The sequence below is a fragment of the Pezoporus wallicus genome, unplaced genomic scaffold (assembly GCF_028554395.1).
Source record: "Pezoporus wallicus isolate ANWC-B61680 ecotype Strahan unplaced genomic scaffold, APGP_CSIRO_Pwel_v1 contig_6789, whole genome shotgun sequence".
In the NCBI taxonomy this organism is placed as follows: Eukaryota; Metazoa; Chordata; class Aves; order Psittaciformes; family Psittacidae; genus Pezoporus; species Pezoporus wallicus.
Genome location: NW_026637361.1, coordinates 476,304 through 497,074, shown reverse-complemented (window position 1 = coordinate 497,074; position 20,771 = coordinate 476,304). Strand labels below are relative to the sequence as shown.

Genomic DNA, 20,771 nt, shown 5'->3' with positions numbered 1-20,771 from the left:
CAACAATGGAAAATTGAATCAAGATTTACTGTGATATATGTAAAACACAATTTTCATTTCCAGAGAAGTGACAAAAATTACTGAAGTTACATTCAGAATCTACCAAACACAGGTGCAATTTAACAAAGCAGAATTCTCACTTTCTTTAAAATCAGGTAAAATCATACCTTGAAAATACATGGGCTGGAGAGCGCACGTTGGTAGGGGCTGCAAAACTAAACCAAATTTCTTTGATTGTTAACTTCATGCTGCAAGAATCTGGGGGAGGAGGCATCAAGGGTATATCTTTTTTTAGATCATCAGATTCAACCCCTTCATCCTTAAAAAAGGAAACACAAAGTTAAAAGTGAAATTGTTTTCCAAACTGATTACACTACATGAGACTGACATACCATACTGTGCACTGCTCATCAGAAATAGTTTCACATGTATTTAGGAAAAAAACAAACAAACCAGAAAGCAACGAACTAATGCTGTCCACCAATTCTCCCAAGATAATACCAAGAGACTTGCAGAAAGCTGACAGTTTAGTGTGTGAGTAGACAGCATGAATACAGTTGGAACAAGTTAAATTGTCAGATTTTTTATTAAGGATGTTAATCACAAAAAAAAACAAAAAACCACAATCCCCCCCCCAAAACCACACACACAAAAAGCCCAACCTAAGACCAACCATTTCCACATAGTAGGTACGTACCTGCTCATCTGAAACTGAATTTCCATTAATATCTGAAGAGGGACTTATTCTGTCACAAGGAAGGTTGTCATCAGACACATCAGTATTATAACCACTACCAGTTGGAGAATCTGAAGAGTTATTCGATGCAAGCAATCCACCTCTTTCTGTATCTCTTGATTTACCCATGACTCCAAACGTATTATAAAATACTGCTCCAGATTGTCTTCCTCCTGTAAAAGCACCCATACTAAGACTGTAAGCGCTTGCTGTGCATAAACATCTATAACTTATGTCCCATGGAAAAGATCTGCACTGAAGAGGAGAAATATATATGATTTTGGTTAAACAAGATGCATTACCATTCTACATAACAATTTATCACTACAATTTTTAGACAATCATCTAGTTGTAGAGCTTTTCATAGCCTGTTCAAAGTAGATGAAGAGTACACACATGAAGACTATTTTTAAACACTATTCATGAAAAGAGTATCTTGGATGACAGAAAACACATATATATTGTTTTCTTTTTCTTTCTTTTTGAAGCCAGCTTTCCCCTCCCAAAGCAGCTAAATGCAGACCCTTACTGTAGGTATGACTGAAAGTTCATGATTTAAGAGATCAGTGAAAGTATCATGTTCTACCTTCACTTTCATTTCACTACCCTCACTTTCAGTTCAGAAACTGCTGACACCAGTTTACATGGAATTATTTCGTTCATTATTATCATAGGTTTGATGACTAAAAAAGGTCCTTTACTGTACAATCTACTATGTGATATTTACAATAGATTTGTACTATTTAGTGTTACCCACGTTCAGCAATTTCTAATCAAATTGCTAATCTAAAAGAGCTAACAACAGAATTGTTAGTTTCATGAAAAAATAATATAAAGCCTATACAAGCTTTACCTTTTATAGTTAAATTTTCAATTCCACACTCAAACATTATCCAACCCCACTTCTCTTGACTAGGCCCAATTCGAGTTACATCTGGAACAGCTTGTTGATCTGTTTCATCCACAAAAGCAAACTCATCCAGCTCTTCCAAAGTAAAAAGAACTTTAGATTTCCCAAAAGGAATTGCTGTTATTGCACAAGTTCCAATATCTGTGACAACAAACACATTTATCACTTTGTTAGAAAACGAAAAATACTTTACATCTTCAAATACCTCTCTGAAGCTTACAATATTTTGGGAGTGTTGTCCCTTTAGTATTCCTCAATACTGAAAAAGGGAAGGAGGAAAAAAAGGTAAGAAAGAAAAAAAAATAAAATCGAAACATGGGCAGAAATAAAAAGCATAGGAAGAACCACCTTGCTCCCGGTATATTAATACAGGCAGATAAATTTTTAAGCTCAGAAAAAACAAGGACCAAATAACACAAAGTTAAAGCTTCGAGACATACCCAATCCTAACCCATCTGCTTTCTTTGTCGTTTCTAAAGTCATGATTCCAAAGACATGTGTATAAAACAAGATCTTCAGATTTTTATCTGTAACTAGTAATTGGCCTGAAACTACCAAAAAAACCCCAACCTAAAACATTACTACTAAATACCTAAGGTTTAATAGCAAAAAATGGCAGCAATCCTGACAATGCTCTTGGACAATATGTTTTAGTAGAAACACATTTGGTATTTACTATAGCATACTTGAAGGATATCTAGAAATCATGTTCTAATTTTAATTCAAAGACTGCTTCTTGGTTGGAAGAATGTCTATGTCTGTGTTGGACGGATGTAAAGCACTAGGTCTCACTGATTCCTAAGATGATACAGACTCAAGCAGTTTTAAATTAATTCTCTTGTTCACTGTCTAAGATCCAAGAGGGTACTATGCTACCTTGATTTCTTTGATGTTAGGATGTAACTTAAATAGAAATCCTTTCTTCTAGGGACATTTCTGAATAAACTTTTTAAATCATTTTATACCTACCACCTATTAACTCACACACAGAGCTAAATGTCAAATGTCTGAGGAAAACAACTACACTGAATCAATTTATGTCACTTCTAGTCCTCACTCTCTGACCTCAACTTATAACTGCAATCACTTTTGAAGTATATGTGAAATGCTAAGAAACCTAGAAACAAATTCTCAGACATTTTAAATAGAAGATAAGGAGTTTTCTTGGTCAGAATTAAAAAATTACTTAGCCTTCTTGAATGCCTGCAGCATATCTAACACAAGACACTGCCACTAAGATTCTACCTATAACTCAGTAAAAATCAAGTTAAACATTTTCACGTTCTCTTATCACTTTTGTTTTCCTCCAATTTCATCTGCTCACATCTCTGCACAGTGGTGGGGTTTTTTTTGTTTGTGGTTTATTGGTTTCTTCTGTGTTAATAATACTTGCTTCACAGAACACCTCCTCATGCCCTAAACATTCCTAATCTTTACACGCCAGAGTAAAACAGAGCACTAAGTGGTATATATTCCATGAAAACTGCATTCATTTTAACAAGAACGGCCTCTGCTTTTGGCCATCTTTTCCAGGTTAGCTTATATAGGGTCAGGAGTTATAGCAGCTGACTTTAATTCATGGCCTCTTGAAGGAATTTCCTTAAGGCAAACAAGAAGGAAGACAATTGGCTAGGTCTTATTTTAGTTTTATAGCCATAATTAGTCAAAAAACTACAGCTTGTCATGCTGAAATTGCCAGTACAACAGGCACATTATATCTATCTTGAGATCGCTAACAAGCAGTAAGAAAGCAAAGAAGTGTAATTCATTCCTAGCATTAGGTGATAAAAATAGTAGCTGAAGAGGGATTAACTGGGAGGAAGGGAGCTGTCCTGGGTTCAGCAGTAGCAGTCATTTTTTCTCCTTCTTAGTAGCTGGTGTAGTGCTGTGGTTTTGACTTTCGGCCTGGGAACAGCACTGATAACACCAGTGTTTTTAGTTACTGCTCAAATGTTTAGTCTGACCAAGGACTTTCTGAGCCTCACGCTCTTCCAGGGAGGAGGGGAAGCCAGGAGGAAGCAGAGACAGGACACCTGACCCAAACTAGCCAAAGAGGTATTCCATACCACAGCACGTCATGCCCAGGATGTAACTGAGAGTTACCTGGAAGGGCTGGACTAGGGTTGGACTAGGTATCAGTCAGTGCTCGGTCGGGCTGAGGGGAGCGAGTTATCAGTCGGTGGGTGGTGAGGTGTTGTATTCTCTTCCCTTGTTATTTCCTTTATCATTATTATTATTGGTGGTAGCAGTAGTGATTTGTGTTATACTTTAGTTACTAAACTGTTCTTATCTCAACCTGTGGGAGTTGCATTCTTTTGATTCTCCTCCCCATCCCTCCAGGAGTGGGGGGAGGAAGAGGGGGAGTGAAGTAACGAGCTGCATGGCTGGGTTTAAACCACAGCAGGAGCCCAGGACTGAAATTTACCAGTGCATGTCAATATTTACAATGCACACACCAACTGCTTCGAAGTCATTCTTGATAGGTTTTCACTCTGCCTACATTTAAATCTAGCACTTTAGCAGAATAGCAGAAAATAATTCAGAACAACCATCCCACACTTCTCAGATTATATGTAAAATCTCCACATTCAAGCGCCTTTATATCTGAGTTGATAAAAAACCCCACAACTAAACAAGATCAAAGTCAGCTATAAGCACTTGCTTCTAGGAAAATGACATTTCCACTGTTCAAACAAAAAAAGGCTTACCTGTTGTATCAAGGCCTCTGAGTTGCCCATGAACACGATGGATATTCAATTTTGCAGCAATTTCTTTTCCTTTTTCTGCTCCAGCATTGGATCTCAGTGAGCCAGAAGACTGAGGCTGCATTTTACTGGTTTGGATGTAACGATCAAATGCGACAGAATTCCTCCCAGTTTCTGCACTGCTTGAAGTCTCCTCAACTATACCCCTTTGAGTACAGGGGAGAAAACCAACCACAACAATAAAGCGAATCTCAGATAGACATATTTCATTTGATTATTTTTGTTTAAAATTTTAAGTGACATTGGCCCAGCAGTGTTAAAAAGAATACTTTGTAAAACAGAAGATACATATGCTACAGTGGAAAAATATTGGGAAAACTAATTTTATCCTGCATAAGATTAGGTAAGAAAAGAGTTAAAACTAAAGTTCCAAAATTATTCCAGAAGGGTTTCTCCACTTCTTAAAGGAACTAGTTAGATGTTAATTTATAAAACAAAGATGACACATTTTATTGCTTAACTAAGACATGACAACTTTTTCAAATATTCTTCTGAACTGAAAAAAACTGGCATCACTGTAAGTCTTCTAACTTAAGAGTGAGCCACAAACAGTAACATGTAGTATTCTTACCTATTCATACGAACTTGTGTAGCAATTCTATCAAAACACAAAGCTACTAATGAAACATGAGTCACAGTTTTGCTAGAAGAAACTCCTGGGGATTCATCAACAGATGCTTGTAGTAAACACAGGTTCACCTATATGCAAAATTCCCCCAAAGAGTAAAGTAATTTAGAAAATCATGTTACATTAAGAATACATCACTAATTTCAGATACAATCTTTTCTTATACTTCTCAATAAAGTGAAAAAATAAAAGGTAAACCCATCCCACCTAGAAGATGTAAATACACAATTTAAAGACATGGCAGTCAGTTACCCCTATAGCAGTTGGTATTTAACTTGCACACCTACCATAATAAAATTAAGCAGCTCCAAAACAGCCTATCCTTTTCAAAACATTAGTTCTCTAGCACAAATACATTGCTTCACTTAAGCTTTTGGGGAATTAATAATGCAAAATAAGGGTACTTTGGGAGGCACATATCTACTAACACATAAACAAAAACTTGTTACCTTTGGTACAGTAACGTTGGCCTGAAGACCTTTAATTGTCACATTATCTTGCTTAAGTGAGAGATTAGTCTGTGCTGGTCCGTGGTTTGTTGTTCCTGTAGTGGTAGTATCTATTTTTGTTCCTCTAATGTCCTGCTTTGAAGATAACTTGCAGAGGGGAAAAAAAAAGCAACAACATTTATTCTCACTGAAACTCAGAGCTCCTAAGCTAAAGATTAACAGGATAGTTTTTTAGTATTGAAACAGCAAGAGATTCCAACATCATTTAAAGCACAATACCATGATTTCTAGAAAAAGGACTGTAGCACATACAGGTATGATAGAGGTCTAGATCTATAAGGGTAGCAATGCCATTCTGCAATAACCTTTCTGATGACCAGATTTCAGCTGAAATTTTAAGTCCTACATATATAAATTATATAGAACAACTTATTATGAAGTAAATAATTATGTAAATAATTGTGAAGTTTAATAAATCATAAAATATGAATATGGTCATTGACTTAGACAGAACTCTTAATTCTGTAGATGCTACCATACAATTATTTTCTAGCTAAAACACATGCACTTTCACAACTTTGTATGAGGTAGAGGAAAGTTCAAACTATCTCCCCAGCTACTGTAAAACAAGAAATGATGTATTGCCGATATGGATATAATACATAAGGAACATCAGTTGTAGTAATTTCTAAGAACAGAATGTATGACCAAAATGTACGTACAGTAAGCACAAAATAAAAATAAATATGTACTCCAAATTAATGTAGCATTTCCCTACATCTCAAATCATTGAATTCAATTAAAGCTTTCTTTATTTAAAATATAGAAAACAATATTCCTGCAAATGTTTGTGCATTTTTCTTGTTCCCTTACTTACATTTTCTGAGAAGCTTGTCTTGCTGTTCTGCACAGCATCTCGAAGAACTTTGCAGTGCAGATCATCAACGATTGCTGCTGGGTGTCGAGTGCTAGCACAATGCACCATTGCTTCTATATACCTGAGAGAAAACAAGCCCACAGCAGACCATTTAAAGATACGGTTTCACATGATGGAATCATCAATAATGTTTAAATTAACACTACAGAGAAAAAAATAAGCACTGACAGCCATGAAGGTCACTTCACAGGTCAGCATAACGTTATTTAGCTTCTTCATGGGAAATACAGAATTACATTCATGAGCCTTACTGTACCATCAGTCACATTATTCAATCCTTTTACCTAAACCTTTGATGAACAAACCAGCTTTGATTTTGGATGATTTTTAGCATAATTAACACTGCAGTAGTAAAAGTAAAATTAATTACCTATCCAGTGCCTCAGCTACCAGAGGAGTCAGAACTACATCTACAGTTCCTTTTACTTCTACTATTGCTGTTGTCCGTGTCTGGAAGACAGGGTGATCCAAAGTCCATTCTTCCGTTATTGTTTCATCATCTGTATTTTCTGCTGACTTCTTCTCCAAAGGAGTATACGGTGTACTAGACAAGTCAAATACATATTAATAATCTAGGTTTGTGAAAGAAATACAGAAGAGTCCTGGCATCATTTTAGTTTTCATTAAAATGCATATAATGGCAGGTTTCTTCTACCACAATGCTTAGGAAGCACACGAATATAATCCCAGGGAAAGGCCCTTCCCTAGATTCAAGTTCAGCTTCTGCCAGTGCAATGGACACTTGCCATAAGCATCTCCCAAATTAATTTAAATTAAGTTGCAAATCATAATCTCGAACACGGTACAAGTGAAATCATTTAATGTTTTCTCGGTGTAATTTTTTTCTGACTAAACCCAAACATTTCATAATAAAACACTGTTCTAAGACAGATCCGTACAGAAAACTACTGCTACAAATCAAATTTTGGAAGGGCTAACAAGAGCCAAATTATTTACCAAGAGTATCAGAAAAATCCTACGCTTAAATTATATACTATTCAACTTACTTAGATGTTGATCCTGTAAGCTGCATGCCTCTGTCCAGTAATGAACTGGCTGTGAGACCCTGTTTAACAATCTAGAAGTGCAAAGAAAATAAAAAAAAAAAATACCTAAGGAATCCTCAAATAAAGATTCTCCTTACATTTTTTTTCTAAAAAGAATCTCTCATATGCAGATGCTACAACACTGTATACAGAAATCCCTGGGCTTATTTTTTTAAATGATCTGAGAGATTAGTTTATGAACTTTTTACATAGATAGCGACAAGTTGCTTTAAAAAAACCCAAACAACTTCAAATACTAATCTATGAAAGATTTGCATGAAATCAAAGCTTTTGCTGCAAAGTAGTAACAGATAAAGTCCAGAGCTCAGACACCTATTTTTATATAATTTCCATTATTTTTCATGCATTATATATCTTTCATGTATATATATTTTTCATGTATTATATAATTTCCATTATTTTTCATGTATTTCAGCTTCCTTAAGCATGTATGCTCACATCACATGAGGAATACAAAAAATGAAAAGCCCAAACATTTACAAAATTTTTTTTTTTAATTTGAGCTTCAATTTTATTTTGAAATAAGGCATTTACTGCCTAGATTATACTTATTGGTATTAAGTGTACTGCTACTGAAGTTGTGTGTAACGCAAATTTTAAACAAAACTCAAATAATCCTTCAGCTGCATATCACTCAACAGGCAGTATTTTTAAGTGCAATAATGATAATTCAGAAATATATCCACAGAATTCTAACTCCATCTTTTCTGTTTCAGAACTTCCCAGCCACATAGCCCCATGATATGAAGTTAGAAATCCAAGGTATTCCTTAACTAAAAGCAAAGAATTTCCAAACTTCTCATAGCTTTATTTACACATCTGGTGTGCTAAGCAGTTTTAAGTAGTTTCAAATTCTTATTCCTTTCTCTACTCCTTTTTCCTCCACCTTCCATACCTTAAAAGTCGGGACAGAAAGTTGCTCAAAAGAGGATGAACTTTCTTCACTTGTTGGCGTGTCAAGGTCTAAAGGGCGATGTAATGAGGATTTTGAAGTTCTTTTGTTAGTTGGATGCTTTACTGACCAGTTGATCACCTGATACTGTGTAAGGTAATTTTGGTAACATGCCATTACAGGCTGCTGGGAAGTTATTTGCTCACGCTCCACAGTCTTCTCAGATTCCATGACGTATATGTTCTCAACATGCTCATCTTCTCCTCCCAGAGCCGAAACAAATGAAGCCTGGGAAGGATGAGTCTTAATTGGCAATGTTTTAACATCTTGACTAATTTCTCCATGGACTGTGCTTGTTAAGGGCCCTTCTACACTGTGATAAATAGACCCTCTACTATATTCAACTTTCTGAGCTTGCTTTTTTCTCTTCTTCCTCCCTGGATAGGTACCTGGACCTTCATCACTACTTATTGGTTCAAACTCTTCTGCTGCAGAAAAATAAGCTTCACTATCAGCCATTGACATACTGGAATCCATTGAACGATACTGATGAAATGAATTTGAATCTGCAGATGGAGTATATGGAAAAGAACCAAAGCTCCTCCTTTGCTTTGGGGAGTCCAAGACATTTTCATCACTGCGAGACACATCACTGCTGAACTGCACACCAACGGGAACAGGCTGCTTGTCTCCATAGAAGGCTGCTGTGAGGCTTTTGGTGCTCCCAAGCCGTGTGGAGCACACCGACGCTTGCCGTTTGAGTGGAGACCTCAGGGGAGACTGACCTACAGGCTTTTCCTGGGTGCCAGGGGATGCAGGGCTGCCCCCTGCACCCTCAACAGCAACACTGGAAACAAAAATTAAAGGTTCATTTGCTTATTTTCTTATTAATGATTCACCTGTTTGCATTATAGCAGATGTCAAACACTTCAGTGATTCCATGACTTTCTATTAACAGAGCAATTGTTTCATTAATGCTGATTTCAGACTAAATTCTGCCACTTGTTAGTCCACTTTTCTACATATACAGGAAGAAAAACGAACATTAATGGCAAGTACTGTTGTCTCACACACTGAATTTTCTACCCAGATGAGGTAACCAGCCCCATTAGGGATTTAAAGTTGTATTCAAACTAGGGAATGCATTTCAGTAGTACCATTAGAAAATAACCAACACTTTATAAATTGCTGAATGTAAGGTTTTTTTCTGTCATAACATGTTCAAGAGTCAAATTATACTTCCACCTAGACAAAGAGTACTAACCTTCCATGACCATCTTCCCTTTTTGCACCAGACAAGAACTCCTTCTGTCCCAAATGATCCTCAGTAGTTGATGATGGACTGTCCTTCTCACCTGCAAGCAAGGGGAGCGCAGCACTAGAACTGCTTGTTTCCTCTGAAGATGATGAGGAGCTATGGGAGCGCAGTGGTACTTGTAGGCTCAGATGTTGTACTTTTCTTTCTGTTTCTGTACCCATAGATCTGTAATCCCAGTCCTTTCTTTTTACACCATTTGCTTTACCTAGTATCAGAAACAGAAAAATTGAACATCTGGCAACACAACTGCAATGGTCTCTTCCCTGCCCACTGAAATAAAAATCAGTGTTACATAAAAGCCCTAGTTTTGAAATGCATACACATTCTAGCATGCTGTACTAACAAAACTGAATAAAATAATATCAGCAAAACATCAGATTGTCTTGGTAGACTCCTTTATATGCAAGTAGAACAGATGCAAGTTAAAAACTTCTTACTCAGAAAGCAGTCACACATCAATATAAAAGTTCCATATATGAAAGTGACTGTCTGCTCTTAGAAATGCCCATGCCACTACATGAGCTCTTGCACAAGAGCACAACAAGTACTACTCATTAACCAGAACTGGAAAGACTGAACACTAATGTGCAGTTAAGAAAATAGCTTCTAGGCAAAATCAAGTAAAATTAGAGTATGATGCATTCTCACCATCTAAAATTTTAGGAATCTCCTTTGTAATTATCCATTCTCCTGGCTGCAGTAAAGACTGTCCATAAAACATATCAGATTCTGCACTTGTACTTGAGAAAGCAGAGCTGCTTGAAGGTGTCAGTTCCTCAAGTTTGAAAAAATCTAGTCCTGTTAATGTGCCACCAAAGAATCGACAACCACCAAGACAGCCACACTTGTTCTTGCTTCTCTTGTTCCTCAGATTATCATCGGGCCACAAAAACCACAATCTGTACAAACACAGAAGAACAGAAAACAAAAACATGACCATGTCACCCTTAGTATGTTTAAATTCAGTGACAACAAGATTAAAAGATATCCCTCTCTTCTACGTGAACTCCTATTTCACCTAGCATGAAATGATTTGTATCTGAAACAGATGTCAGACACAAAATGAAGCATCAGCTTCACAAAGGAGCAAACTACAAATGAATATGCAGTTCTCAGGCAACCATGCTCAGGCAGAGATTATGACCACCTGCCATAACACATGCTTTCTCTCCACAGAGGCAAGCACTGCAAACACACTCCAAACTGGTGTAATGTTATTTATGCCAGAGGCAACTGCTGTTTGGGGAGACACACAAATCATAGTCACACCAGGCATCTTGTTCACAGCTGCTCACCAGCTTGCTTAGGACTCTTTAAGCCTGTTTTCAGTGCAGCCTCAGAACAGAAGACAAATTTGATTTCCGCCTCTCCCTGATCATCTTCTCTTACCTCTTAGTTCGGCTATCATGTGTTTCTAAGAAGTGTCTCTGCACTTCATGTTTAGTAGGATGATCTGCAGCCAAAGCGATGTCAGCAGTGATGAGCCCCAAGTTGACAGAGCCAGCTTCCAGCCAATATGCCCTTCTTAATATCGGCTGAAGACCAGTTCTGCAATTGTTCACCTGCTCAACATACTGTCTCAGTTGAAAGTCTTGAACAGCAGCACTTACACCTGCTCCAACAGACTGGTTGTGGAGGTTGCAGTTTGCAATACGTATAGCACCCATCTGAAAATGTGATTTAAAACATGAACTCTGATAAGCCATGAGTGAAACAGAGAAAGGGTAGCCTCAAACCAGTTAACACACCACCTGCTACATTCCAGGAAGATCTCAGTAAACTGTTCTCTCAAAAAAAAACACCCCAGAGAACCGGGTTTATGTGCAAGCATATGCACACACACAAAAGGCAGCAAGCTTAAAAATCAGCTTTAGCCAGCTCTGAATTACGAAAAACTCTATTTAGGAGTCTCCTTTTGTAAAGGGATCAAAAAAAGGAAGCTCAACTTCGGATAGGTGTTGTAATGAATGCTTAAAAAAATTAAACCAGCATGAAACTCTTCGTTGCCATCTAAAAAACAAGAACTGGAAACTTTCAAAATCAGATATCTTGAGTTTATATGGTTTATATCATATTTTCTTAGACTAAAACACTGATTACATACTTTGAATAAAAAAGCCATATTAACTCTACAATTAATAAATACCTCTGTGAGACTGCCATGTAAAACACTGCAAAACTCAAGAAATTCCACATCCTAAATCTTAACCAAGATCCACATGAATTGTGTTGTAGTAGTCCCTAGGCAATCACACTCTGTTTCTTGTATTGGCATTAACTCAAGTAGTTTTGGTGAACCAAACAGGAGCCTGCATCTCACCTATTAAAGTACTGGCTGGAGCCAACCCTCTCCAAAGATAAACCAAAAGTTTTTGCTATACTCCTGTGCTTAACTGTGGAAACTGGTCACTGTACAAATAACCCAACTGCTCATACAGTATCAATCTTCCCCAGCACTGGTGTACACTAATAAAAGGTGGCATAGCCCTGCCTGTTAAGATTCTTGCTCATAATGTGAAGCTGTCCCAAAACCTTACATGTTAAATCTACATTTTGCAACCAAACTCATTAACGGACAGCACAACTACTGGTCTCTTGTACCACCATAGCACTTTTTCTGTTGTTACCATAACTCAATTGTCTCAACTTACATTTTGCTACGTTGAGTAAATTATTCCAATTTTCTTTTGTATGATAGGATATCAGAGAGAATATCAGCTCCTCTCTGCTTATTCTGTTTTGAACAGCAGATATACAACGTAGTATTCTAGATTCAGTTAGGCAGTGCCCCTAATACTTCTCCCATCTCTACTAAAGATATATCTTAATTCAAACAGCTGTATCACATAAGATGGTTAGGAGTTATCAAGCATCAACTTGTACAAAATCCCTATCAATCATTTCCAGTTGCTGAGTTACTAACTCACAGCGCAGGTTCTTATAAGCTCTCAAGTACAGACACTGACATTTATACTGCCTAGTGTTTTCTCACATTTTTTACACCAGTCCTGCAGCGTCCACTCTTATTTTGGCAGGCATCCACTCCTCCTTACCATTTTCTAAAATCATTAATGGAATTACCAAGCAAAAGCCAAAGTAACTACTCCTGGCCCAGTCCAAGCCAACCTTTTATCAACTGAAGTTTCAACAGATTTGTTTAGTCCATTGCATGTAAGCAAGCAATAAATTCAAATAACTATTCTATTAAAAAAATACAAAGAACTCTATTGACAAAGAAATATTTTAATTGATGTTAAGATAAATTATTTTTACCTTTATATTGGTGGCACAGCCATGTTCTACCACATACAGATCTGCTCCATCCATGGCTAAGCGTGTCATAGTGTACTTTAAGTCATCGGATGTTGGGCAAGGCCCAGGGACACAGTTCATCTGAAGAAAAAAAAAAAAAAAAAGTAGCGTATGGAACTATAAACTGTCAGCCTAAGTCTCCCACCAAAGAAAGTTTTCATCAACAGAGAATATGGGTTGAAAAATTACCACAGAAATGCGCTAAGAGCCCGAGGGGAAGTATGACCTTTTCCTCTTAAAGAACACTGGAGTATGCCTTTTGGCTCGTACCTGTCACAGCAGAGGTAAAACACTAGGCATGACTTCTGTGAATACCAATTCTCAAAGTAAATCATACAGCATGAAAACACTGTGCATCTCCTCGGGAAAATCCAGAGAATCACTTTTCTTTCTAAAACATGATTAGCTAAAATTTAACAAAGGGAACATCCAATCTTACTATATACTCCATGTTTCTTTAGAACCTTAAGGCTGGATTTCTAAACTGTTCCAAAGAACAGTTTTTAAGTACAAATACAAACTGGGCTGAGACTGGATTGAGAGCAGCCCTGAACAGAAAGACTTGGGTGTGTTGGTCCATGAGAAGCTCAGCATGACCCAGCAATGTGCACCTGCAGCCCAGAAACCAACCATGTCCTGGGCTGCATCCCCAGCAGCATGACCAGAAGGTTGAGGGAGGGATTCTTCTCTAGTCCTCACTGGTGTGGGAAAATCACTGTTGGGGAAAAATTAGAAAAAACTGCGGTCTAACAGAAGTTGCAAAAAACAGTTGTCACTTCCAAGATGGTAGGTATGCACGGAATCTACTCCACCATGTCTCCCTGGGCAACACAACCTATCCTAGAGGAGCAATGGAGGGTGGAGTGGAGTCGAGACACTGCAGCCAGGCTCTGTTGTACTCCCTGCAGGACTGGGAACTTGATGGTACCATGCAGCTGATAAGCCACATAGCAGCTATCAAATGGGAAGGAAAAGATGTTCGTTACTGAGCCAACAGCTGTGCCAAAATCACTTTTCTTAGGTGAACCTTGCTCATTATAATCTCATTATCACACTAACGCACACCTCCATCCCAAAGTTCCCACCTCCAAGGTACCACCACCCTTCACCAAGCATGCACTTTATATTTTTATCGTCTCTCTCTTTAAATGAGAAGCGAGAGAATTTTACACCTATCATAATAAAAGAATATGTGACAGGAGTCACTCAAGCTCCACCTGAGAGGAAAGAAAAGTATAAAAGTGAATAACAGAGGCAGGGAGATAGGGCAGACTCCATCACAACTTCTGGGATCAGTCAACAGGCTGAACCTGTCTTCTCCCCCACAGGGACACCTATCGGGTAAGAGCTTTACATTTTATGTGCACAAAATAACTACCTCACTCCAGCTGCTCTTAGTGGTTATAGTCTGGCTGTGTATTGCTTCAAGCTTATTTTTGCAGACATTCCCTATCACCAGCAATCACAAACCTTAATTTGTCACAATTTTATATTAATTTAAGAGTGTTATTCTGTAAACTGTTAGTGTTAGTCCTTCATGGGCACTAGCAGTCACCAGCAGTGGGTAACATATGAATGAAGTGAGCAGACCCACTGAGGGGGTCCCCCTGATGCTGTTGGCACCTTTCCCATCACACATCAGTAGAATCACCCTCTGATCCAGCAGGACTGGTCGGGGAAGAGTCCCTATAATGGGACACTTACACTGGTGAGGCACAAGGGTCTCTGCTGTCCTGGAGCACTGATAGATCAAACACTAGTGGTCAAGAAAATCTTCCCCCCTTTCACACGACACCTGGTGAGACCCCACCTGGAGTACTGCGTCCAACTTTGTGGTCCCCACACAAGAGGGATATGAACCTGCTGGAGCAAGTCCAGAGAAGGCCACAAAGACATTCTGAGGGCTGGAGCACCTCTGCTACGATGACAGGCTGAGAGTGTTGGGATTGTTCAGACTAGAGAAGATAAGGCTCAGGGAAGACCTAAGAGTAGCTTTCAAAGCCTGAAGAGGACCTACAAGAAACCTGGAGAAGGACTTTTTACAAGGGCATGTAGTGACAGGACAAGGAGGAATGGCTTTAAACTGAAAGAGAGGAGATTCAGATTAGCTATTAGGAAGAAAGTTTTAACTGTGAGGGTGGTGAGGCACTGGCACAGGTTGTCCAGAGAAGCTGCGGCTGCCCCATTCCTGGCAGTATCCAAGGCCGAGAGGGATAAGGCTTTGAGCAACCTGGTCTAATGGAAGGTATCTCTGCTCATGGCAGAGAGGTTAAAATTAGATGATATTTAAGGTCCCTTCCAGTACAAATCATTCTACTATTCTATGAACCTGTGCAAATAGAGCAAGCAATTAAGACAGGTGAAAGGTTACCTTAGAGTCACAAAACCGACGATCAATTCCATGCTGGCACATTATTATAGATTTTGGCCTTTCCAGTTCAAACTCCCGGCACACCACATGAAACACAAAGGTCTGCCCCCATTCCAGGAGACATGTAAGCTGTAAGCAAATAACAACACATTGTCCAGTAGTAAGTACACAAAATGAACTTCCAGTATTCCACAGAGGATTCAGTGAACATTACCAATTGTTGGGAGCAGGAATAAAAACAAAGAAAAGACTCCACCATAACATTCTGGCTGCATTACCTTGCCTACACACAGTCTATTTCCTGTTACTCAAGACTGATTTTTATTTGTGTCTGGGCCACAACATGCAAGTCTGTAGTTTTTCATGGAAAACACTGCGACATAAAACAATTTCCTAATTATTTCTTAATGTAGCAAAAAAGCTTTTGCTATTTCAGTCAACTAAGAACTTCATTGTAAAGACAGAGCTCCCCTTAATTTACCTTAAAAAATACTTGGAAATACTCTATACCATAAGTTAAATGCCAGACTTCCTTGTACATAATTAACAAAGTTACATTTAGAGAGCACAGGAGGAAACTGGCTAAAAGAACATTGCTCCCTAGACCTAGTCATTAGACCACTGTTGATTTAAGTCTTATATAGTTAGCTTATTCATAAAGGAAATGATTTATGACTGTCTGCCTCTATTAGGAGAGGGAAATGGGTTTTCTTTGGCTAGCCAAAGGAAAGGGCACTTAAAATCAGCAGTAATTTAAATAGAATTTAATATAGCTGTGACTGAGACCACAAAACTTCTCCTCCTCCCTTTGGTGTTGTCCCTTCACAGATTCTTGCAATACATCACAGTACCGGAGGGAAAAAAGCCAATGACTCTGAAACAGCAAATGCAAGTTCTGCTCCACAGCAGTGCTAGCAACAAAAAATAAAATAAAAATCCTGTATGAAGCATACAACCGAGAATGGCTTTGTAGCGAAAGAAAAGCTTTAAGGTGCATTAAGCATTTAAAAATGTTCTCTAACCTTAGAGTACTTTGAATCAAGTAGGTTTGATTTTGAAGCATAGAGCAGTGGAGTAAATACTATAGCTTATTTAAATCAGTGGTAGCATTTTGGGAAATACTGCCACAAAAGTCTTTATATGTACCATAAAAATGTATCTGGAGTCTATTCTTTAGATTTACTGAAATCACTTGTATGCCTTTTTTTGGTTTTATTTGCTGCAGAAGTCTCCTAACGAAACACATGTTTAATCCTAGAAAATAACTCCACCTTTTAGAGGAATATGATGATGTAAAAGATGTGGGGAACAAATAAACCAAACAGTAACTACTAAACAGATTTTGTGTACTTTTCTCATGTCTCAGAATACACTGACAAAGAAAAATTTTTTTAAATATCTGGCAGCCTGCACCACAAATAGATCAAACTGATCTGCCTATTGTGTACTTTAATACATCTAGAAAAATAAAAGCAACATAAATGGCAAAACTAAAATAAGTGCTAAGAAAATCTAATACTGTGAAAGAAAACAACTGAATTTCGGCAGTGAGCAGCATGACTGAGCTACCACCTACTCTCCTGAGACACGCCCATACTATATTCCCACAAATGATCTCATTTAACGTCTTCTTTAAAATGTGCTTTGTCTTTAAAATGTGCTTTGTCCATAGCTTTCTATGGAAAGGCAGAACTTTATTTGCAAAGTAAATTCTCACCAGATGCTCAACTTGATATCCTTATTGCTGGCAGCATCCCTTCATGCAAATGCCTACATATATCCAAAAACCTTACAGCTGAGGGATATCAAATTGCCTTTCAGATTGCAATCAAAACTGAATACTTCATTTGTCCTTCCCAGAGAGTTACCCAGCAGGGGTAACAAACCTGCATCTCCAGAAGTCAGCATTACAAGATAAAAGTAACCTCAGAGAACGTCACAGACAACTAAGTCATCTCATACTTAAAACTTTTGAATGGATTTTCCTTTCTCCTCTTCACCAGGTTACCTAGTTTATGGCTGAAGGCATCTCAAAACACCTTCTCTATTTACAGATTAAACCTGCTTAAAAGTGCCTAAAGATACTGTGGTTGCCTTTCTAATCAGTAGTAAAGTACATTAACATACACAGATGTAGCGCACCTGTGTCTACATATAGCAACAACAGTGTTCATTACTGATTTGACCAGTTACATTACCCTTTCAAATTCTTACATAACACTAGCCACTGTTACACCTAGATTGACAATGAATATCAGATTAAGCCCTTTTGCCATCTCCTATCCATTTATAGAAATTATTAGATTTTCAAACTATAAAATTAAGGCTACTTAAGGCAGGGATGCATCCAAATTCAGCTGAGATGATGTGCTTTCCAAAAATCAGTGCTACCCCAGTTATACAAGAAAGAAGAAAGGTAATTATGTTGAATTTAGCTTCTAGTAGTACCTGTGGTGCTGTAACTTTGGCTGTAAGACTTCCAGCCTGTACATCTATAAGCCACGCATATTCTAAAGTATCACTTCCAAGAGGCAGGCCTTCCGCTGAAAACATCGCATGAGCACGCAACTGCAGACCTGACAGGCTGATATGGCCCTCCCGAAGAACTTCATCCACTGCAGGTCGCTGTTAAAGACAAGGAAGTTTAAGTTAATATTTACAAAGAATACATTAATACAAAGTGCAAAAACTGTGTAACCAGAGATAGCTGATTGCACATTCACCTGCACCTCTTAAATCCTGTTGACTTCTATACAGCTGGACAGCCTCAAGACTTCTCAGTATTACCCACACAACAACATTTATGCAAATCTTAGGATTTGTTGCAAGAGAAGTTTACCTAACCTAAGTTTGTTTTAATTTTTAGCAACCATCATCAACAACCTCCTCTTAGTGAAATCCACAGTGACCTCTAGACACCATCTGTTAAATATTACAGCAATAAAATATAACAAATGAATTGAAAAACATGCTTAACAATGGGAGTGATCAAAAGCTTAAAAACCATGACTTATGAAAGTCTGCTACTATCAGAAAGTTGACACATTATATAAAAATAAAAAGAACATGATTGTAATACTTTTCAAAAGAATATTACTCCAACAGCCAGAGAAATAAAAAAAAAGATACATACACAAGCACAGACATACACCAGAAGTTTGTGACTGTGTGGAACTAAGCTGTGGATTAAAGCCCGGAAGTAAACAGCTAAATTTCTCTTTCATTCAGTTTTTCCAGCTTGTTATCTTGCCTGGTTTGGTTTTCACTGTCAGCAAACCCTCTGGAGTTGCTTAATTAAGTAAAAACAATCCCCATTCTTTTGATATCACCAGTGACCTATGTCTCAATTCAGACGCTATTTCAGAACAACATAAATGGGAAGCATAAAGCAATGATACTTGCCCTACTAGGCAGAGCAACAATTCCTGTTCTCTATATATTACTACTGTAAACTTCTCATTTTAAGATTGAACTGGGAACTAGGAAACAGCATTTTTGAGATACATACTGTGAGTAAAGGGTGAATTTATTAAAACACAAAATATTAGTGTTTCCAACATTAAATGGAAAGAATTAATACCAAACACTAGGTAACAGTAACACACATAACTGATCAAAACTTTCTTCACAGTATTTTTAAAAACATGCTCTGCATTTTTATTATTTCTACCAAAAGAAATTCCCAGGCAGAAGTCTTATTTGTCTGAATTAAAATAAATCCAACCAGAGAGAGCATATAAAACCTAAGGCAAGGTACATAACCACAGTGTTACTAAGTCTAAACTGCAAGAATACTGAAGAAAAATCATGCAATAAGTCATGACTGGGAAATCAAATAATAATAAAATAAAAAGAGGTTTTCCCTGCAACCTCATTTCTGCTTCCTTATACATATTAACTGCAATACAATAATTAAGTTACAGTTTTGAAAAACATTTAAGGGTCTCATTCAGTGCACAAAACAAACTGTATTCTTAAATAAGCAGCTATTCAAATGCTTGGATACCTCATGGCATAAAGAAACAAAACAAAAAATACAAAAAACTTCCAGCAGATCTGTATCCAGCAGATCCAGTTCCAACATAACTGGAAATTTAGGAGATGCATTTTTTCATTATATAAAGGTTTGTATGTTCAAGCTGTAACTGTAATCAGTATCAAATGCACCTTCTGATAACTTCATTTAGTTGAAAAACAAGCCCTACAATCCAGATACTTAGCTCTTGACAAAAGCTATGAAGAAAACAGAATTTTGTCTGCCACCTTGTTGTCAGTACATTCAATTTCTGCAGCTATCTCAAAAGCCAACTCTATTAATCCCATATAGATTATGCATCTGCAATTCCTGTGACGTCACACCATCACTTTCTTCAGACTGCTGCTGAAGACAACTGCAGCACTGCAACAAAAACCCAAGATGTGTAGATTCTACATTCTCACTGAGAATTTCCTCTTTACTAACCAGAGGTCGACAGAATAACATCTCAAAAACCTAAGGGCTAATGTGGAACTTCTTAAAATCACAGAATCAAGCAGGTTAGAAAAGACCTTTAAGATCATCAAGTCCAACTGTTCCCCAGCACTGCCAAGTCTATCACTAAATCATGTCACTAAGGGCCTCCTCTACACGGTTTGTGAACACTTCATGGACAGTGACTCCACCACTTCCCTGGGCAGCCTGTTCCAATATCTGATCACCCTCTCTCACACCACAACAAGAAATTGTTTCTAATCTCTGTCATATAACTTTTTGCCATCACGAAAGTTCATTGCTTCCGATTCCTTTATCTGTCAGTCTACAGTCAGTGGTTATACTAAAGGTATTCTGTGCTTGTGGCACATTTGGAAAGACTAAACAAGCAAAAAAATAGGGTGACATACATCTTCATCCATATACAGTATTCCAGTTTTCAAACACTGTAATGTCCGTAAGATAATTACATATAGGCCATCAGCAGCAATGTATTTCAGGACACAGCAATTGAAAACAATATGGTCTGTAAGGCACAGTAAGTATCATTGCTTTTAATGAAACTAATACGTGCATAAACAAAAACAAATACAATTTTAAGATCATGTCAACTTCCACAACAGAGACACACACACTCAAACATGTAAAACCAACTTACTACCTGATAGTTGTCATTCAGAAACAAATTCACTGGAGATAGCACGAGTTGAAGCATTGTTTCCCTAAATCCTTTCTTCATCTCAAAACACAACCTTTCCAAGAAAGCTGTAGGGCACTCAGGACCATCTGGACTGCAATGCTAAAATGAAAATTAAAAACATCTTTTGCAGAAACTGAAAACTCACAACATGGCTGAAATTTTAAGATGAGAAGCAAACCTGTGAGCAGGAAGCATACTAATTCTCCTACAAGTGG

At 37.7% G+C, this 20,771-nt stretch overlaps 1 protein-coding gene across 16 annotated transcripts in view; it reads right to left on the bottom strand.

Annotated features, from left to right (window-relative positions):
• Window positions 1-20,771, bottom strand: part of BLTP1 (bridge-like lipid transfer protein family member 1) — a 117,474-nt gene that overhangs the window by 54,140 nt on the left and 42,563 nt on the right. For 14 of the 16 annotated variants that reach the window (XM_057405120.1, XM_057405126.1, XM_057405130.1 and 11 more), the window contains 17 exons: window positions 20,515-20,655; window positions 17,834-18,010; window positions 15,386-15,514; window positions 12,976-13,095; window positions 11,092-11,369; window positions 10,351-10,601; window positions 9,649-9,907; window positions 8,388-9,231; window positions 7,433-7,503; window positions 6,796-6,969; window positions 6,366-6,486; window positions 5,489-5,635; window positions 4,983-5,110; window positions 4,355-4,557; window positions 1,590-1,787; window positions 698-909; window positions 168-319 (listed from right to left, as the gene is read on the bottom strand). In XM_057405120.1, coding sequence (XP_057261103.1) covers window positions 168-319; window positions 698-909; window positions 1,590-1,787; window positions 4,355-4,557; window positions 4,983-5,110; window positions 5,489-5,635; window positions 6,366-6,486; window positions 6,796-6,969; window positions 7,433-7,503; window positions 8,388-9,231; window positions 9,649-9,907; window positions 10,351-10,601; window positions 11,092-11,369; window positions 12,976-13,095; window positions 15,386-15,514; window positions 17,834-18,010; window positions 20,515-20,655 — 3,605 coding nt within the window. The remainder of the gene's footprint in view (window positions 1-167; window positions 320-697; window positions 910-1,589; window positions 1,788-4,354; window positions 4,558-4,982; window positions 5,111-5,488; window positions 5,636-6,365; window positions 6,487-6,795; window positions 6,970-7,432; window positions 7,504-8,387; window positions 9,232-9,648; window positions 9,908-10,350; window positions 10,602-11,091; window positions 11,370-12,975; window positions 13,096-15,385; window positions 15,515-17,833; window positions 18,011-20,514; window positions 20,656-20,771) is intronic. The other 2 variants (XM_057405122.1, XM_057405132.1) reach the window with 1 other exon arrangement.